Here is a 16,548-nt window from a genome sequence, read left to right on the forward strand (position 1 = left end):
ATGAGTGAAGGCTGCTGTGTTGACAGCTCAGCTCGGGGGCCTAGGAAGTCAGAGGTGAGATTCCTCGTGGGTGTTACAGAGAGCAGACCCATGTAAAAGAAACATGCTCGGCTTTACCACTTTAAATACTGCTTGGGGCCGTATCTTAGGTGTGGCTTTCCTGCTCATGGTCACGAGGTGGCAACCGGATATCCAGGTCCGGGTGTGAGGTCATGGTTAGCGGAATGGTCAGGGGAGGGAGACCTGTTTCCTGCTCTCATGATTTATGTGACAAGCTGGTGGCCCCTAGCTGCTTCCCCGTCTCCGTGTCAGCTGTGTGGTTAAACACAGTTCTCAGGGGTCCCTTGGCCAGCTCTCCTGCAAGCAGCTGACATCACGGGAGAGGCCTGCAATGCCTTTTCCTGCAGCCAGCATGCATCAGGGCAACAGTGCTGGACGCTGTTCCCTCAAAGCAGTGTCTGGGCTCCTGTTTGCGGAGGCCTCTGAGCCTTGTGGCCAGTTCCATGGCATCTCCTCAGTAGGAAAAATACCTGTGTCTCTAGAGGGATAATTTGGTCTTTGGGAAAAGACAGACTCATCTGCTGCTCAGGTTGGGGAGAAGATTGGAAAGAGGTGGAGCCTTCCTGGTTGATTGAAAAGAGGAAGAGCAGAGAGGGCTCCCTGTCTGAATTGCCCTCTGCAGTTTCAAAGCTGGTTCACTGGTGTTGTCTCCTGAGCCTCACTCCACTCCTGGGACGTGGGGGCCAGGGCTACAGCCCACTGTGGGGGCCACACCAGGCCCAGAAGTGAGGTTCTCGGGATCCATAGAGGGTGTGGACCTCTGCTTTCCACCTCCCCAGGACAGGTGTGAGAACCGCGTCAGCCCCGCCCACACCCACTGAGCATTCATTTTGTGCTTTCGCTTTTTAGGGGATGCTTTATAAGAAAGAAACCTGCCTTTGGCCGGGTTAAGAAGTCTTTGTGGTTCTTTTGTAGGTTAGGTATGGAGACATCAGTGATGCTTCAGAGACCTAAATGCCTCACTAGACAAAACTCCAGAGTTCAAATCTGCAAGCGTTTTTCTAAAACAAGTGTTTGAATAACCGTAGCATGTTTTAGCAGCATAATGTGATCTCAAGTTCAACAGTCATTGGGATTATTGTGTATAAACCTCTCCATCTTAAGGAAAGCTTGATGCTTTCTCAGCAAACAGTTCTAGAGGGAAACTTATCTTTAGGACAAGATACAGAATACAGTACAGCTTTAATGTCCACCACAGGGTCCTGGGTGTGTAAATATTCCCTTGCCTTTTCTGTAATAGTTTGGCAGAAAGTCCTGGATGGCCCCTGGCTTGGACTCACGGCAGCTCCGCTGTCTCATTCCTCTGTCACATCTGACTCTGGTTATGTATTCTCCAGCCAGGGCTGAAATAAAGAGTGTGGGATGATCATTTTCTGTTTCCTCGGCACAAAGACAACTTCCTGCTTTGGTCCACTCTCAGGGGTCTGTTAGATCTGCTCTTTTTCTCATAACGTACGTAATCTGTATGTCTAGCTTAAGCAATATCGCGAAATGAGTATGTGCACTCACCATCCACGCCAACAGAGAGAATAGAACATTCTAGGATGTTAGAAGCCCCGCTACCCATGGCCCTCCTTTGGGAGTTCATCCACTCCACCTCTAAGGCAAGCTTGTCCAACCCAGGGTCAGAGGCCCACGTGCAACCCAGGACGGCTTTGAATGCAGCTCAACACAAATTTGTAAATTTTCTTAAAACATGAGTTTTTTGTGATTTTTTTTTTTTCTCATCAGCTATCATTAGCGTTAGTGTATTTTATGTGTGGCCCAAGACAATTATCATTAGTGTTAGTGTATTTTATGTGTGGTTTAGAGAAACTGAAAGATTGGACAGCTCTGTTCCAAGGGAGCTCCATCAGCGATTCTCTGGATTGGACACCTCTGTTCCGAGGGAGCTCCATCAGCGATTCTCCGGATTGGACACCTCTGTTCCGAGGGAGCTCTATCAGCGATTCTCCGGCTTTCCTTTAGTGTTAATGTTGCCTGCTTTTGAAATTTAAATAAAATCATAGAGCAGGCCTTGCTTTTGACCATCTAATACTGTATTTGAAGATTTCTTTCTTTTTTCTTTTTCTTTTTCTTTTTGGAGACAGGGTTTCTATCTGTCACCCAGGCTGGAGTGCAGTGGCATAATCATGGCTCACTGCAGCCTGGACTTCCCAGGCTCAAGCGATCCTCCCAACTCAGCCTCCTGAATAGTTGGGACTACAGGTGCACACCACTATGCCAAGCTAATTAAAAAATTTTTTTTTAGTACAGAAGGGGTCTCACTGTGTTGCCCAGGCTGGTCTTAAACTCCTGAGCTCAAGCGATCCTCCTGCCTTGGCCTCCCAAAGTGCTGGGATTACAGGTGCGAGCCACTGCACCTGGCCTCTTCATGATTTTTTACGTGATGCTGTGTGCTGCTGAGGGTTGCTCATTTCTCTGCTGTGTGGGATTTCATTTTGTAAATATGCCACAGTTGTGTACCTGTTTTGCTGCTGTTGGATGCTGAGTGGCTTCCTTCTTTTTGGTATTTCAGGAGTTTCTGTAGGGCACATGCTCAGGGGCAGACTCAGTGGCCCAGAGAACTCATGTCTGTTCAGCTTTACCAGGTCCTTTCAAACCGTTTTGCAAAGTGGCGCGCTAGCTCTGCACCGTTGCCAAGAACTGGTATTTGTTGGTTTTTCAACCATTGCCATTTTTTTTTTCGGTGACTGTGTTCATTGGCTACCCAGGTTGGCCCGTAGGAGGCAAAGGCTGAGCTAGAATTCAGTGTGTGGGGTTTTGATTAGGAGGTGCTCTTGAGGTTCACGCCTGATCGATGTGGGGAGGCCGCAGGATTGGGCAGAGGAAGAGCTGAGCTGAGTTGCAGTCCAGTGACAGCTGTGGCTGGCTGTGAGGAGCTCAGGGGCTGCGGTGGTGCATCCATGCCATCCTGCCTTGGGCCCAGATGGCTCTTGTTCATGCTTGCCCAGTCACACGAGGCAAGCCACCCTGCAGGGGTCTCCTGACAGCACCCCGCCTGCTGTGGCAAAGATCCCTCCTTGCGGGGTGTCTGGGTGGCCCATCTCTGAGTCCGCTCTGCTGGCCAAATGTGTTTCTGTTCTTTGAAATGCAGACCCTCCCTGCTTTTCTTCCTGTGGGTTGTTTTCCTTTTAATGTATTCTGCACATGAATCCTGAGTTCCTATGGGTTGCAAATATCTAAGGTCATGGCGTTCCTACTTAAATTTTATAGTGGAACACAAAGTCTGGTTTTCTATTTCATCTTGTGTGAGTGTTGATGGGCTGTATTTTTCTAGAAATTTATCTGTTTCTTCTAAGTGGTCACAGTATTCTCACATTATCTTTTTTTTTTTTTTTTTTTTGAGACAAGAGTCTGCCTCTGTCACCCATGCGAGTTCAGTGGTACGATCTCAGCTCACTGCAACCTCAGCCTCCTGGGTTTGAGCAATTCTCCTGCCTCAGACTCCCAAGTAGCTGGGATTACAGGCTCCCGCCACCGTGCCTGGCCAATTTTTGTAGTTTTAGTAGAGACAGGGTTTCCCCGTGTTGGCTAGGCTGGTCTCGAATCCCTGACCTCAGGTGATTCGCCCACCTTGGCCTCCCAAAGTGCTGGGATACAGGTGTGAGCCACCATCCCCAGCCATTCTCGCATTGTCTTTTGAATCTCTGTAATGTGTTCTGTCCCGTCAAGTTCATTCTTCCTTAGTTAATGTTGCTGGAGGTTTGTTTATTCATCTTTTCGAAGATGCTCGTGGAGTTTGGGGAAGCAACCACTAGGCATATAGGACCAGCTTCTGTCTCCAGTGTGGCCTCTGTCTGTGGCGTGCCTTATTCAGTGCAGATCTCCAGGGGTTGCTGCTGGGTGACCAGGGACAATCACAGCACCTCTCTGGGCTTCAGTTTGTTCACCTGGTGGCTGGAAGTGAGCACACCGTCCCAAAGTCCCGTAGAATGTCACTGTCTCTTTTGGAAGGCACTGTGGTCTTTTATCATTATCACAAGTGCATTTGATTTAGCTCCTGGATAAAGGATAGGGACTGTGAACAATTTGTCATGAATCTCTTAAAGCACCTGGCAACTTAGCACATGCTAGGTCTTTGAGAAATATTTGTTAGATGCCAGAACCCATGCGGCCAGGGAATCAGCAGTTTACTGCCTTTTCAGGGATTCCACTTGGTTCCCCTCCTCCCTGTTTTTAAAGTTAGAAAACGACTCACATGGCTGGGCACAGTGGCTCACGCCTGTAATCCCAGCCCTTTGGGAGGCTAAGGTGGGCAGATTACTTGAGGTCAGGAGTTTGAGATCAGCCTGGCCAACTCTACCAGAAATACAAAAATTAGCTGGGTGTGGTGGGGGGCGCCTATCATCCCAGCTACTCAGGAGGCTGAGACATAAGAATTACTTGACCTGGGAGGCAGAGGTTGCGATGAGCCAAGATCATACACTGCACTCCAGCCTGGGTGACAGAGTGAGACTATCTAAAAAAAAATAGAAAGAAGATGACTCATGCTTTTCTTTGAGGGTCTGGTCTGTTCAGGGCAGGGTTTTTGAGGATCTGACCACTCTGTCGGCCTCCACTCCAGCGCTTCTGTGTGACTGGGAACCTAGGTGATAGACAGTAGTCAGAGAGAAACAGATATTAATTAATTAATTAATCTGGACCTGCATTCCAGTAACACCCAAATTCTGCAACCATCAGGTAGCAGCTGTTCTGGAGAATGAAGCATAGGATAGTGCTGGTTGCCTTCCCAATATCCAGTCTTCCTAGATATCTGGCTAACAGCCCTGACTTAAATCGGGGGCTGTGTGCCCGGCTGAAAGTCATATTCCGACGTTCCTAATTCAGCAGAGGTGGTCATGAGACCCAGTTCTAACCAATGGGACATAAGCCGAGATCACTGAATGGGGCTTTTGGGAAAGATCCTCCACAGAGAATGACTCAGCTGGCAGCTGCCCTTTCCCTTGTTTTTTTTTTTTTTTGTCTGGAATGAGATGACTGGAGCAGTGGTAGCCATTTGGTAATCATGAAGTGATTTGAGGACGCCGTATGCTAAGGATGGAGAAGTAGATAGGCAGAAGGGACCTGGAGCCTTACCCACAACGCAGAGCTCTGTTTCTGTGCTGGATTGCTGCCCTCTGGCTTTATTTTATAAAGGAGAAAAACAAACCCTACATTTCTTCCTAGTGTCCTAATACAGTTGCTAACTGATAGAGGCCAGGAAGCCCAAATGGAGATGTTTGCTTCCTTCCCATGTATCCCCGTCAGTCTCGCCCTGACACACGAGGAAAGGCCAACCTGAGCACGTCCATCTTCACGCAGAAACCGTGTGTGAGGAGCCCTCCTGCACTGCGGGGGGAATGTGAACGCTGCGGCCACTTTGGAAAGTAGTCAGCAGTTCCTCAAAAGTTAAATGCTGGTTTATCTCATGACCCAGCAGTTCTTCTCTTCGGCATTTACCCAAGAGAATTGAAGACATTTATCCATACAAAAATGTGCACATGAACGCTCATAGCGGCACTATTCACAAGCCAAAAATGAAAACAACCCAAATGTCCATCAGTGGATGATTGGGTAAACAACATGTGGCCTCTCCATGCAGTGGATTATTATACAGCCCGGAAAAGGGAGGAGGCCCCGACACGCACCACAACGCCGACGGACCTTGACCGCCTCATGTTAAGTGAAAGAAGCCAGACGCAAAAGGCCACATAGTGTGTGATTCCGTTTATAGGAAATGCCCATAATCAGAAAATTCCTAGAGACAAAAAGCAGATCAGCGGCTGCCAGGGGCTAGGGGTTTGGGGAATGGCCAATAATGAACATTCGGTTTCTTCTTGGGTGAGGAAAGGTTTTAAAAGTAGATCCTGGTGAGGGCTGCACAGCTCTGTGAGCATACTAAGATGACTGAATTGTACACTTTGAAAGGGTGAAGTGTGTGGTGTACGGCATATGGCAATAGAGCTGTGATTAGAGTGCATGTGCTTTAAAGTGAGAAGCTTGGTGTCATCAGAGCTGGGCAACAGAGCAGGACAGGGCTATCTGCAGGGGCCCCACAGTCCTGGGGCAGGTGGCCATGTGGCCAGTTTCCAGCTTGCCCAGTGGAACAGGGTGGCACGGTGCTTAGGACCCAGACCCCTCTACCTATGCAGCTGTGCACCCTTGGGGAGATCTGGTCTCTGTGCCTCAGTGGCGTCACTTGTCAAATGGGGAGCCTCCCGCATCGCCTGCAGGTTGTGGTGGGCACTAAGTGAGAGTCGTCAGGGATGCCTAGTGCAGCGTCCGGCTTCAGGGACACTCAGCAAACCCCAGATCTGATTCTGCCATTTCCCTGCGCACTTGTCACCCTTGACCACTGCCCGGTCGGCGGGTGCGTCTGTATCCTGGGCTTGAGAAGACCTTTCAGAATGGTAGATTTTTAATTTTATTTTAAAGGAGAGAAGGAAAGTGGTGGCAGGAATCATCCTCTGTGATGTTACAGCATATCATAAAGGTTAGTCACTGAAACAGTCTGGAGGTTACACTAGGCTTGGGAGAGAGACTGGTGATGCATGTGAGTCACCTGCGGCCGCCGCAGCAAATCCACAGACTGGCTGGTTTCAGACAACAGGAATTGTCCCTCAGTTCTGGAGGCCAGAAGTCCAAGGCCACAGTGTGGGCAAGGTTGGCGCCCTCTGAGGGCTGTGGGGGATCTGTCCCAGCCCCCTCTCCTGGCTTCTGGTGCTTTGCAGCAGCCATTGCTACTCCCTGGCTTGTGGAAACCTCATCCCGACTTCCACCTCCGTCCTCACATGGCGCCCTCCCTGTGTGTGCATATCTGTGTGTTCAGATTTCCCCCCTTTTTTTTGGTAAGGACATCAGGCATATTGGATTAGGGACTCAGCCTAATGACCGCATCTCAACACGTTTCATCTCCAACAACCTTATTTCCAGATAAGGTCACATCCCGAGGTTCTAGGGGCGCAGACTGCAGCCTGTGGGTTTTGGGGGGAGCGATCCAGCCCTTCCCAGTGGAAAGTCGGAAGCAGGTTTGAGCTGTATAATAAATCACTCACTGTGTAACGAGCTCAGTATTTGTCAAGCACCTGCTCCGAGCCGGTACTGGGAAATAGCAGTGACACACTGACAAGGTCCCCGCCCGAGAGTAGCTCAAGCAGCAGGGCAGGGAGGACATGTCGTGGCGGTGCAGGAGAGCGGCCAGTTCCTCTCTGCTGGCTTTGTAAAGAGAACAAGTCAGGGGGACAGACTGCATTTGCGGCTGGTGCTTTCATGAATGTAGCATGTGGTGTGGATGGTGCCGCCGCTCCAAGGCCGAACGCTGAGCCCCTTCGGCCAAGGGAGCATCTGCTGCCGTGGGGGATGACCTGAGCTTTTATTTCACAGTTTCATTCGCCTCGTTATTGGCGTTTGGAAGATGACATGACCTCATCTCATTTTTCTTCGCTTAGTGAAAATAGCAGGGGACTTTATTCCCCTCCCGCTATTGGGTATGTTTAGCGCCATCATAACACGGATTGTGAAATCATCCTTGTATGTTTCCATTCTGCTCTGAAACGCTTGTGTTGCCGGGGGCGATGAACTTGGCTCAATGCACCTGTGTGTCGGTGGAAGTTGGCAGATGGGCGGTGGGCACCTCTCCATGCCGATATCTGTATCCCAAGGAAGCAGCCGTGGGGTGGGGTAAAGAGCCAGGAAGAGGGGAATCTGGGGTTGAGTCCCAAATCTGATGTCCCAGCTTTGGGACCTGAGATAGGGCTGGCTGCCTCCGTGGGCTCTCGGGAAGGTTAAATGGAATGATGAATGCAAAACTTTTTTTGGGGATTGTTTTTAACGTGATAATATATACATAACACAAAACTAATCATTTTAAGCACTTTAAGTGTCTGATTCAGTGACATCCGGTACATTCCTGTTGTCATGCAACCATCAGCATGACCCATCACCAGAGCTTTTTCTTTGTACACATTGACACCAGCTCTCCATAACCCCAGGCCTGGTAACCCCTATTTCACTTCCTGTCCCTATGAATTTCACTCCTCCAGGGCTTCATATAAGTGGAATCACACAGCGTTTGTCCTTTTGTGACTGGTGTATTTTATTTAGCATAAAATCTTCAAGGTTCATCTACATTGTAGCATGTGTCTGAATCGTATTCTTTTTTCAGGCTGAATAATATTTATGGAAAGGGTTAATCTGTAAATTGCCATGCCACTAAAAAAACGTTTTAGGTGGTGTGTCAGAAAATTAATGGCCGAACCGTACAGAGGAGGTGAAGTGAAAGGTACACTCTCCCTTCCCTTCAACCCAGAGCCATTTGCCATGTAATCACCTGTGTATCCTCTGGACATTTCTCTGCACTGATGAGCATTTATGTCATTTCTGTGTGTGTCCTTTGATTTTAGACCTCCACGCCATTCTACACCTTGATTTTTTTTCCCTTTGGTATCTTTCTTCTTCTCCTTCTCCTTCTTTTTTCTTTTTTGGAGACAGAGTCTCACTCTGTCGCCCAGGCTGGAGTGCAGTGGTGCAATCTCGGCTCATTGTGACCTCCGCCTCCAGGGTTGAAGAAATTCTCCTGCCTCAGCCTCTCAAGTAGCTGGGATTACAGGTGCCCACCACCACGCCCAGCTAATTTTTGTATTTTTTGTAGAGATGAGGTTTCACCATGTTTGTCAGGCTGGTCTTGAACTCCTGACCTCATGTGATCTGCCCACCTCAGCCTCCCAAACTTCTGGGATTACCGGTATGAGCCACTGCACCTGACCTGATATCTTTCCATATTGGCACACACACATAGAAACACCTACTCCTGTTAAACAGTTGCGTAGCATCCACTGATAGACGGCCATATCCTCAGGTCCATGCTGATGTCCAGTTATGCCCTTTACCAATACTTAACCATTACGAACAACACTGGAAATGATTGTTCTTGACACAAGAGCGAGATTTGCACCCAAATCCCTAGAAGACAAGGGGCCTGTGCATTGAGAAGCCTCGAGTTGTCAAATTGCCCCCTGCAGAGGTGCCCCGTTCTCCACCCCACCTACCCTACACAGAGGGGCTTTCACCACTGATAACACTCCTGCTGGGGTACAGGCCACAGGGCCTTTTTATGATCACTGCCATATTTGAAAAATGCTGCATTTCTGGTTTAATTCACATTCTTTTAAAATGATGAGTGGACACACCTTTTTTCACTTGCCTTTCTTCTTATGTGAATTAAAGAATTGTTTCTTTTTCTTTCTTCATGTGCGTTTCTATGTGAATGAGTTGTGAGTTTCTTTTTCTCACTTTTCTACTGAGCTTTTCATCTTTGTCTTCTTGTTTATTTGTAGGAGTTCTTTACATAGTGAGGAAAGCGCACTGTGCATGCTAATGCTGGTAGTTGAAATCTGTTCAGCTCAGGGTCATCTCTAAACATCTTACCTTCTTTGAAGTTACCCATAAAATTCTGTGTGCCCCTGAAACAGTGATGTTTCTGTCATAATCCCAGGCAGTTCAGTTCAAACCCTTCACCTTGAGGCTAAGAAGCTCTCCTTCAGTGTCTGTTGATAATTTACCGAATGCTCATCTCTTCCTCAAGCTACACAGAGTGAGGTGGGGAAAAGATGACAGTCAGATGCTGTGGAAGGAGCTGAAAAGAAGCTGTCTGGGTAGGGGTGGTGTGGGGCTAACCTTGCGATAAAGGCAGTCAAGCAACCTCAAGGTAAGTATTAGTGCAGTGGACTGCAGAGTGGGGTGTTGTCCCTGTCACAAGGCATCAGGGAAGGCTTCCTGGAGGTGGCAATAGTTCACCTGGGCCACAGTAGGACCTCAGTGACCATGTGCTCTCATCTGCAGGCTCAGGAGTCGGCCAGGAAAAGCTGTCCCTATGCCTGAATGTGTGGGCCTGTATGGGGTTGGGAGGGGTTTCCATTTCTGTTTTTAAGCTGGAGGAGACCTGGAGTCCCTAGTGAGGGATTTCGTAGGCTGTGGGGAAATAGCTGCGGGGGTAGGGGTGAAGTTTGAAGACAAATGACAGAGGGAGATGGGGAGGGGTCACCCCATTTGGGGCCAGCATAGCCCGAGGAGCAGCTGGTATGTTGTCCCCATTTCACAGATTTGGAAGCTGAGGCTCAGGCGGCTCCCACAGCCGGGAGGAGGGAGGTGTTTCCAACCCCTGCCCAGCGCTGGCAAGAGCTGCGCCGGGTGGCCAGGGTGGCCGTGGGTGGCGGTGCGCGTTGCATGTAATGTGTGGCGGCGTGCATGCACCAAGGCTCTTTTATTACTCAACTTTAGTTTTTTTTTCTGATTATAGAAGTAAAATAGAAAGAAGACCTTTTTTGAAATGACCTGTGTTAGTCACCTCTCTCAGGATGCGTGAGGCGGACACGTTGAGGCCACCTCAGCTGATGGAAGTTTCCGGTAAGAAGCCCGATCTTACAGCCGGGCAGCAGCGCCGGTGAGCTCGGGGTCGTGGGCTGTGGGTCACAGGCGCCCAACACAGCGCCAGCCTCACACCAGGCAGCCGACCCCACTGTGCTGGGATCCACCCCTCCCCTGCTTTGGCCCCTGCACCCCCAACCCTGGTTCCTGCCGCCTGGGCCCTGGCCCCACCCCGCGAGTCCCCATAGCCACCCCTCTCTCCGGGGCCAAGAGGTGGGGGTCCTGTCATACGCTACCTCCTTGTGGACTGTGGGCAGAGTCACTTTGTCAGGCAGCCGAGGCAGGGGCCAGGAGTGTCGTTTACTTGCTGGGCTAACAGTGTCGAGGGCCCTCCATGGCCAGCACTGGGCCAGCCCCTGGGGTCACAGCAGTGGGCAAGCGGACAAGGACTCTCGTGGCTCACACCGAGCAGCAGACCCAGACAACGTCAATCATTAACTAGATCCCAACGGGGTGCCCGTGCCATGAGAAACCCACCCGGGCAGCCGTGGGGAGACGGGGCCGGCGCCGTGAAATACAGGGTGCAGGAAGTGCCCGAGGGAGTGTGCGGGCTGTGCATGTTAGGGGGTGAGTGTCTGTTTGGGGGTGTGTGTGTTGATATGTATGTGTTGATGTGTGTTAGTTGTATGTGTTGACGTATTTGTTGATGCATGTGTGTTGTGTGTGTTGTATGTGTTGGTGTGTGTGTTGGAGTATGTGTTAGAGTGTGTGTGTTGGTGTATGTTTGTTGATATGTGTATGTGTTGGTTTGTGTGTTGTATGGTTGATGTGCATGTGTGTGTTGGAGTGTGTGTGTTGTGTATGCATGTGTGTTGGTCTTTGTGTTGGTGTGTGTGTGTTTAGGGTGTGTGTGTTGAGGTATGTGTGTTTGTGGTATATGTGTTGGGGCATGCGTGTGTTGCTGTGTGTATGTTGGTGTGTGTGTATGTTGGTGCATTCGTGTGTGTGTTGATGTGTGTGTATGTTGTGTGTTGATGTGTGCCTGCTGATGTGTGTATGTGTTGAGTGCGTATTGTGCTTATTGGTGTGTGTGTTTGGGGTATGTGTGTTGGGGTGTGTGTGTGTTGCTGTGTGATGTGCTTATTGATGTGTGTGTGTGTGTATGTTGGGGTATGTGTACCTGTTGGTGTATGTTAATGTATGTGTGTGTTGCTGTGTGTGTGTTGCTGTGTGCTTGTTGATGTGTGTGTTGGGGGTGTGTGTGTTTGGGATATGTGTGTTGGTGTGTGTGTGTTTGGGGTATGTGTGTTGCTGTGTGTGTGTTGCTGTATGGTGTGCTTATTGGTGTTTATATGTGTGTTGGTGTGTGTGTGTTGGGGGTGTGTGTGTGTTGGGGTATGTGTATGATGTATGTGTTGGTGTGTGTGCTTGTGTGTTTGTTGGGGGTGTGTGGGGTATGTGTGTTGGTGTGTGTGTGTTTGGGGTATGCGTGTTGGTGTGTGTGTGTTGGGGTATGTGTATGTGTTGTATGTGTGTTGGTGTGTGTGCTTGTTGTGTGTGTGTTGGGGGTGTGTGGGGTATGTGTGTTGGGGGGTGTGTGTTTGGGGTATGCGTGTTGGTGTGTGTGTTGGTGTGTGTGTGTGTGTTGGGGTATGTGTATGTGTTGTATGTGTGTTGGTGTGTGTGCTTGTCGTGTGTGTGTTGGGGGGTGTGTGGGGTATGTGTGTTGGGGTGTGTGTGTTTGGAGTATGCGTGTTGGTGTGTGTGTTGGTGTGTGTGTGTGTGTTGGGGTATGTGTATGTGTTGTATGTGTGTTGGTGTGTGTGCTTGTTGTGTGTGTGCTGGGGGTGTGTGGGGTATGTGTGTTGGGGTGTGTGTGTTTGGGGTATGCGTGTTGGTGTGTGTGTGTTGGGGTGTGTGTGTGTGTTGGGGTATGTGTGTGTGTTGTATGTGTGTTGGTGTGTGTGCTTGTTGTGTGTGTGTTGGGGGTGTGTGGGGTATGTGTGTTGGGGTGTGTGTGTTTGGGGTATGCGTGTTGGTGTGTGTGTGTTGGGGTGTGTGTGTGTGTTGGGGTATGTGTATGTGTTGTATGTGTGTTGGTGTGTGTGCTTGTTGTGTGTGTGTTGGGGGTGTGTGGGGTATGTGTTGGGGTTTGTGTGTTTGGGGTATGTGTGTGTTTGGAGTATGTGTGTTGGTGTGTGTGTGTTTGGGGTATGTGTGTTGGGGTGTGTGTGTTTTGCTGTGTGGTGTCCTTATTGACATGTGTGTGTGTGCGTGTGTTGGGGTATGTGTGCGTGTTGGTGTATGTTAATGTATGTGTGTGTTGCTGTGTGCTTGTGTGTGTGTTGGGTGTGTGTGTGTTTGGAGTATGTGTGTTGGTGTGTGTGTGTGTTTGGGGTATGTGTGTTGAGGTGTGTGTGTGTTGCTGTGTGGTGTGCTTATTGGTGTTTATATGTGTGTTGGTGTGTGTGTTGGGGGTGTGTGGGGTATGTGTGTTAATGTGTGTGTGTTTGGGGTATGTGTGTTGGGGTGTGTGTGTGTTTGGGGTATGTGTGTGTTGGGGTGTGTGTGTGTTGCGGTGTGGTGTGCTTATTGGTGTGTGTGTGTGGGTGTGTGTTGGGGTATGTGTACGTGTTGGTGTATGTTAATGTATGTGTGTGTTGCTGTGTGCTTGTGTGTGTGTTTGGGGTATGTGTACGTGTTGGTGTATGTTGTGTGTGTGTGCATGTGTTGGGATATGTGTGCATGTTGGTGTATGTTGATGTATGTGTGTGCTGGGGGTGTGTTCACACACACTTTTTCACCGAGCAGCCTGCTTTGTAACGACGCCCCAGGTGGACAGGCCTGCTGGCGCATCCCCAACGATTGCACCAATTTCCTGGGTTGGACATTAGAGAGTTTCCAGGTGAGCTCAGTTACACATCCTGTGCTGCCATCTTGGGCTTCTACTCTTATTTAAGGCACAAACAGCATCTGTAGAGAGTCCTAACATCTGCAATCCTGCATTTGGACGACAGTGTCAACTGCAGACTCACAGTCCCCAGGCAGCCTTACGCAGCTGTGCGTCTTCGGCCCTAACGACATAAATCAGTATGTGTTTTTAGGCCCAGAGCTGACCGTGGGTTGTGGGCCCTGGACGGCCGGTGTCAGAGCCGTGGGTACTGGGCCCGGCACCCCACAGTTGTTCTGCCTGCCGGCACCTTTTGTTTGGGGCAGGAGGTCAGGTCTTTGCGAGGAGTGACAGAGGGGACTGCCTTCTCTGCTGGAGAAAGACCTTTGCTGTTTCATTTTACGGCCTTGTTCAAGGGAGGCTGGGAGGCCTGCGATTTAGAATCCTGTTCAAAGCTTCTGCCCATGGCCCTAAGAGGATTTAGCTGGGACCCACTTGTATGACATGGGCTGTTTGTTTTTAATCCTGCCATGTTCTCTTCTGGGTCGCGGGTACGTGTGCTTGTGATTACTTTCATTTACAGCCTGCGATGATTGTGAATTCTTCAATAGCATCCACCTTTTAGAAATAGGAAGCTTTCTGAAGTCACGTTTGCAAGCCCAGCCTTTCTGAATTCTGTGTCATTAACTTATGACCAGAACCATCTCTCAGCCTCCTGCTTCCCCCTGCCTCCGTAAACCTCTGAAGGCACGGTGTGGGCTTCACCGTGCCGTGTAAACTGTGAAGTGTAAATCTGTGTTCAGCTCACCTCCCACTCTGTGAATAGAGCAGACAATGGTGCACGCGTCTCCCAGCCTCCCGTGCAGCTAGGGCACAGACACCTGGCCCCTAGTGCTGCTGCCTCGGGCCTTGACTTAGAATGTTGGCCGGCAATGTGAGGAACAGGGGCTGGGGTCCACGTGTGTGATGGGGGTGGCAGGGGAGGAGGCAGCCGCAGTGATGCAGATGGCGGCTGCTGGGTTAATTTGGGAAGAACAGGCGCCTCCAGACACTGCTTCATTTTCTAAGCGAGGGGCTGGACACTGTGGTCCTTGGGCATTTCTCTTCCTTGTTTTCAGTGCTTCTGGGAAATGTCTTTATTTTGCGTTTTGAAAACAGAGTGGAGTGTGCATTTAAGAGAAGGAAGATCCCTCTTTTATAGTGGAATGAGCCATCACTTCCCCAGACTGCCGGATTCTGGAGATGCTGCTGCCCATGACTTCTGCCCCTTTGTTTCTGTGTTTGGAAGGGAAGACTGGGACCCAAAAGTCCCCAGCCTGGTCTGGGATGGCAGGAAATTTTTCCCAGCAAGGTCGAGGCTGCTCAACACTGTGAGAGCCCTGGCCTGGGCATCAGGAAACATGGCTTCCTCTCCAGCTCTGACGTTGCTGGGCAGCCCTGGACAGAGCACTCACCCTCTCTGAGCCTTCATGGCCTCTTCTATGGACTGGGGATGATGATCATAACCAAGGCAGTCGTGAGGATCGTAGATCGCACTTGCCACTGCCAGGCCATCTGTAAAGTGCTGTGTTAGGGTTAGGGAGGACAAGTTGGTGTTATTGGAGGGAACTCGTGGTGATGGGGGAGAGGGTGACTTGGCGACACAGCCCTTGATGGCTAAACCCTGACAGTGTCACAGGGTCAGCCCCTGCCCATTAGAAAGCACAGGACCCTCAAAGAATAACTTACACTCCAGAAAATGGAATCCATGCTTAGTGGGTTCTATCACGGACAGCCTCGGGGGATGAGAAGACCCGTGTTAATCAGCGCAGGACGGGGTATCCGGTGTCCGCCAGCTGCACCTGCTCCAGACCTGGGCCACTGGCCGCTGCCCCAGCCTCTTCACTTGCCCCATTTTAACCACAGCTTACTCATTAGCCTTCTTTGGAGAACACTGGGGGCCCCGAGTGATGAGGTGGGGAGAATCTGGGCTTTACCTTTAGGGGACGTATGTTGCAACCATAATTTCACCTCCTCATAATGATGACAGTAACAGCAACCGAGCACCTGCTCAGCAAACAGCCTGCAGGATCTTCGGTGAAAGTTGTGAAACATGGACACTTAAGCGCTCAACAAATGTTAACCAAAAAAAAAAAAAAAAAAGGGAAAAAGGGGGGGAAACCCCGACATCACTGCTCATTCCCGCTTTGCGCCGTCACGTCTCTTGGAGGGGCTTTCTCGGATGACCAGGGCTGTCTGCTTCCTGGTGGTTGTAGGTGTGTGGCAGCCGCCCTCTCCCGGATGCCCTTGCTTTTCCTTTGGGCGCCCTCGGTGGTCTTCCTGCGGCTTGGACTTTGCTCTGGGCAGATGGCCTTTGCTGTCCTGGGTTGGCTCTGACGTCCTGCCCCCCTGGGTCCTGCAGCCTGCCTCAGCGCCTCCTCACTGCCATCTGCCGGTGGCCCTACCTGCACCCTCAGAACATGAGACTTGGTGGGGGCCCCTTGAGGGACTGAGAGACCTCAGAGGACACTGCCCCCGAGAGAGGCGCTGGCTGTCTCAGGGCGGAAGCCTCCCTGGGGGCGCTGTTTGACTGGAACCCCACCCACCCTTGCTGCCTTTGGTGCCACCAGGCATAGCTCCCACCCTGGGAGGAGTGATCTTTCCTGGGGGCGCCGAGCTGCTCTGTGGTCCCTGTCACTCAGAGCAGACTCCTCCCCATCGATACCCATTTTGTGACCTCAGAGCACAGTGACGGCTGCAGCTGCACTTAAGAAGCAGGAATGTGTTCCCCGTTCCCCGTTGGTCAACATTTGGGGCATCACTGTGAGAGGCACACAGCAGCCTGGTTGAGAACCACCCTATGCGCCTGCAGAAAGGGCCAGATGGCCGGAGCCGCCTTGCGTTTTGCCCCGAGGTTTAGTTGGGACGGCCGTTTGCAGTGGTTGCAGGCGCTTTTCTGAGGGTTTTGCATGTTTAGTGGGTACAAATCTCAGTTGCCCAGGAGGTAGGGGATGGGGCGGTGCCCATTTGGCAGAAGAGGAATCTGAGGCTGAGAGAAGTTGTTTCTCCAAAAACACAGCCTGCTGTTGGGGGGACAGGACCCCAGCCCAGCAGTCCGGCTCAGAGTCACACCCTGCTGTCCCGTTGTTACCTGCACCTTGGGCAGTTTCAATTGCATGGTGGGTGACAGTCCAGTGACCACAGCCAAGGAGGGCTTAACGAGGGGAGTGTAGGACTTGCAGCAAGTAAGGAGGACATCAGGGGTGGTCCCC

At 50.6% G+C, this 16,548-nt stretch overlaps 1 protein-coding gene across 1 annotated transcript in view; it reads left to right on the forward strand.

Moving 5' to 3' along the window:
* PPP2R2C (protein phosphatase 2 regulatory subunit Bgamma) overlaps positions 1-16,548 on the forward strand; it is a 248,010-nt gene that overhangs the window by 19,786 nt on the left and 211,676 nt on the right. The window contains exon 2 of the mRNA XM_021669381.2: positions 10,340-10,446. Coding sequence (XP_021525056.1) covers positions 10,398-10,446 — 49 coding nt within the window. The 5' untranslated portion in view covers positions 10,340-10,397. The remainder of the gene's footprint in view (positions 1-10,339; positions 10,447-16,548) is intronic.

Source organism: Aotus nancymaae, unplaced genomic scaffold, assembly GCF_030222135.1.
Source record: "Aotus nancymaae isolate 86718 unplaced genomic scaffold, 86718_ANA_hifiasm-v0.15.2.pri h1tg000006l, whole genome shotgun sequence".
In the NCBI taxonomy this organism is placed as follows: Eukaryota; Metazoa; Chordata; class Mammalia; order Primates; family Aotidae; genus Aotus; species Aotus nancymaae.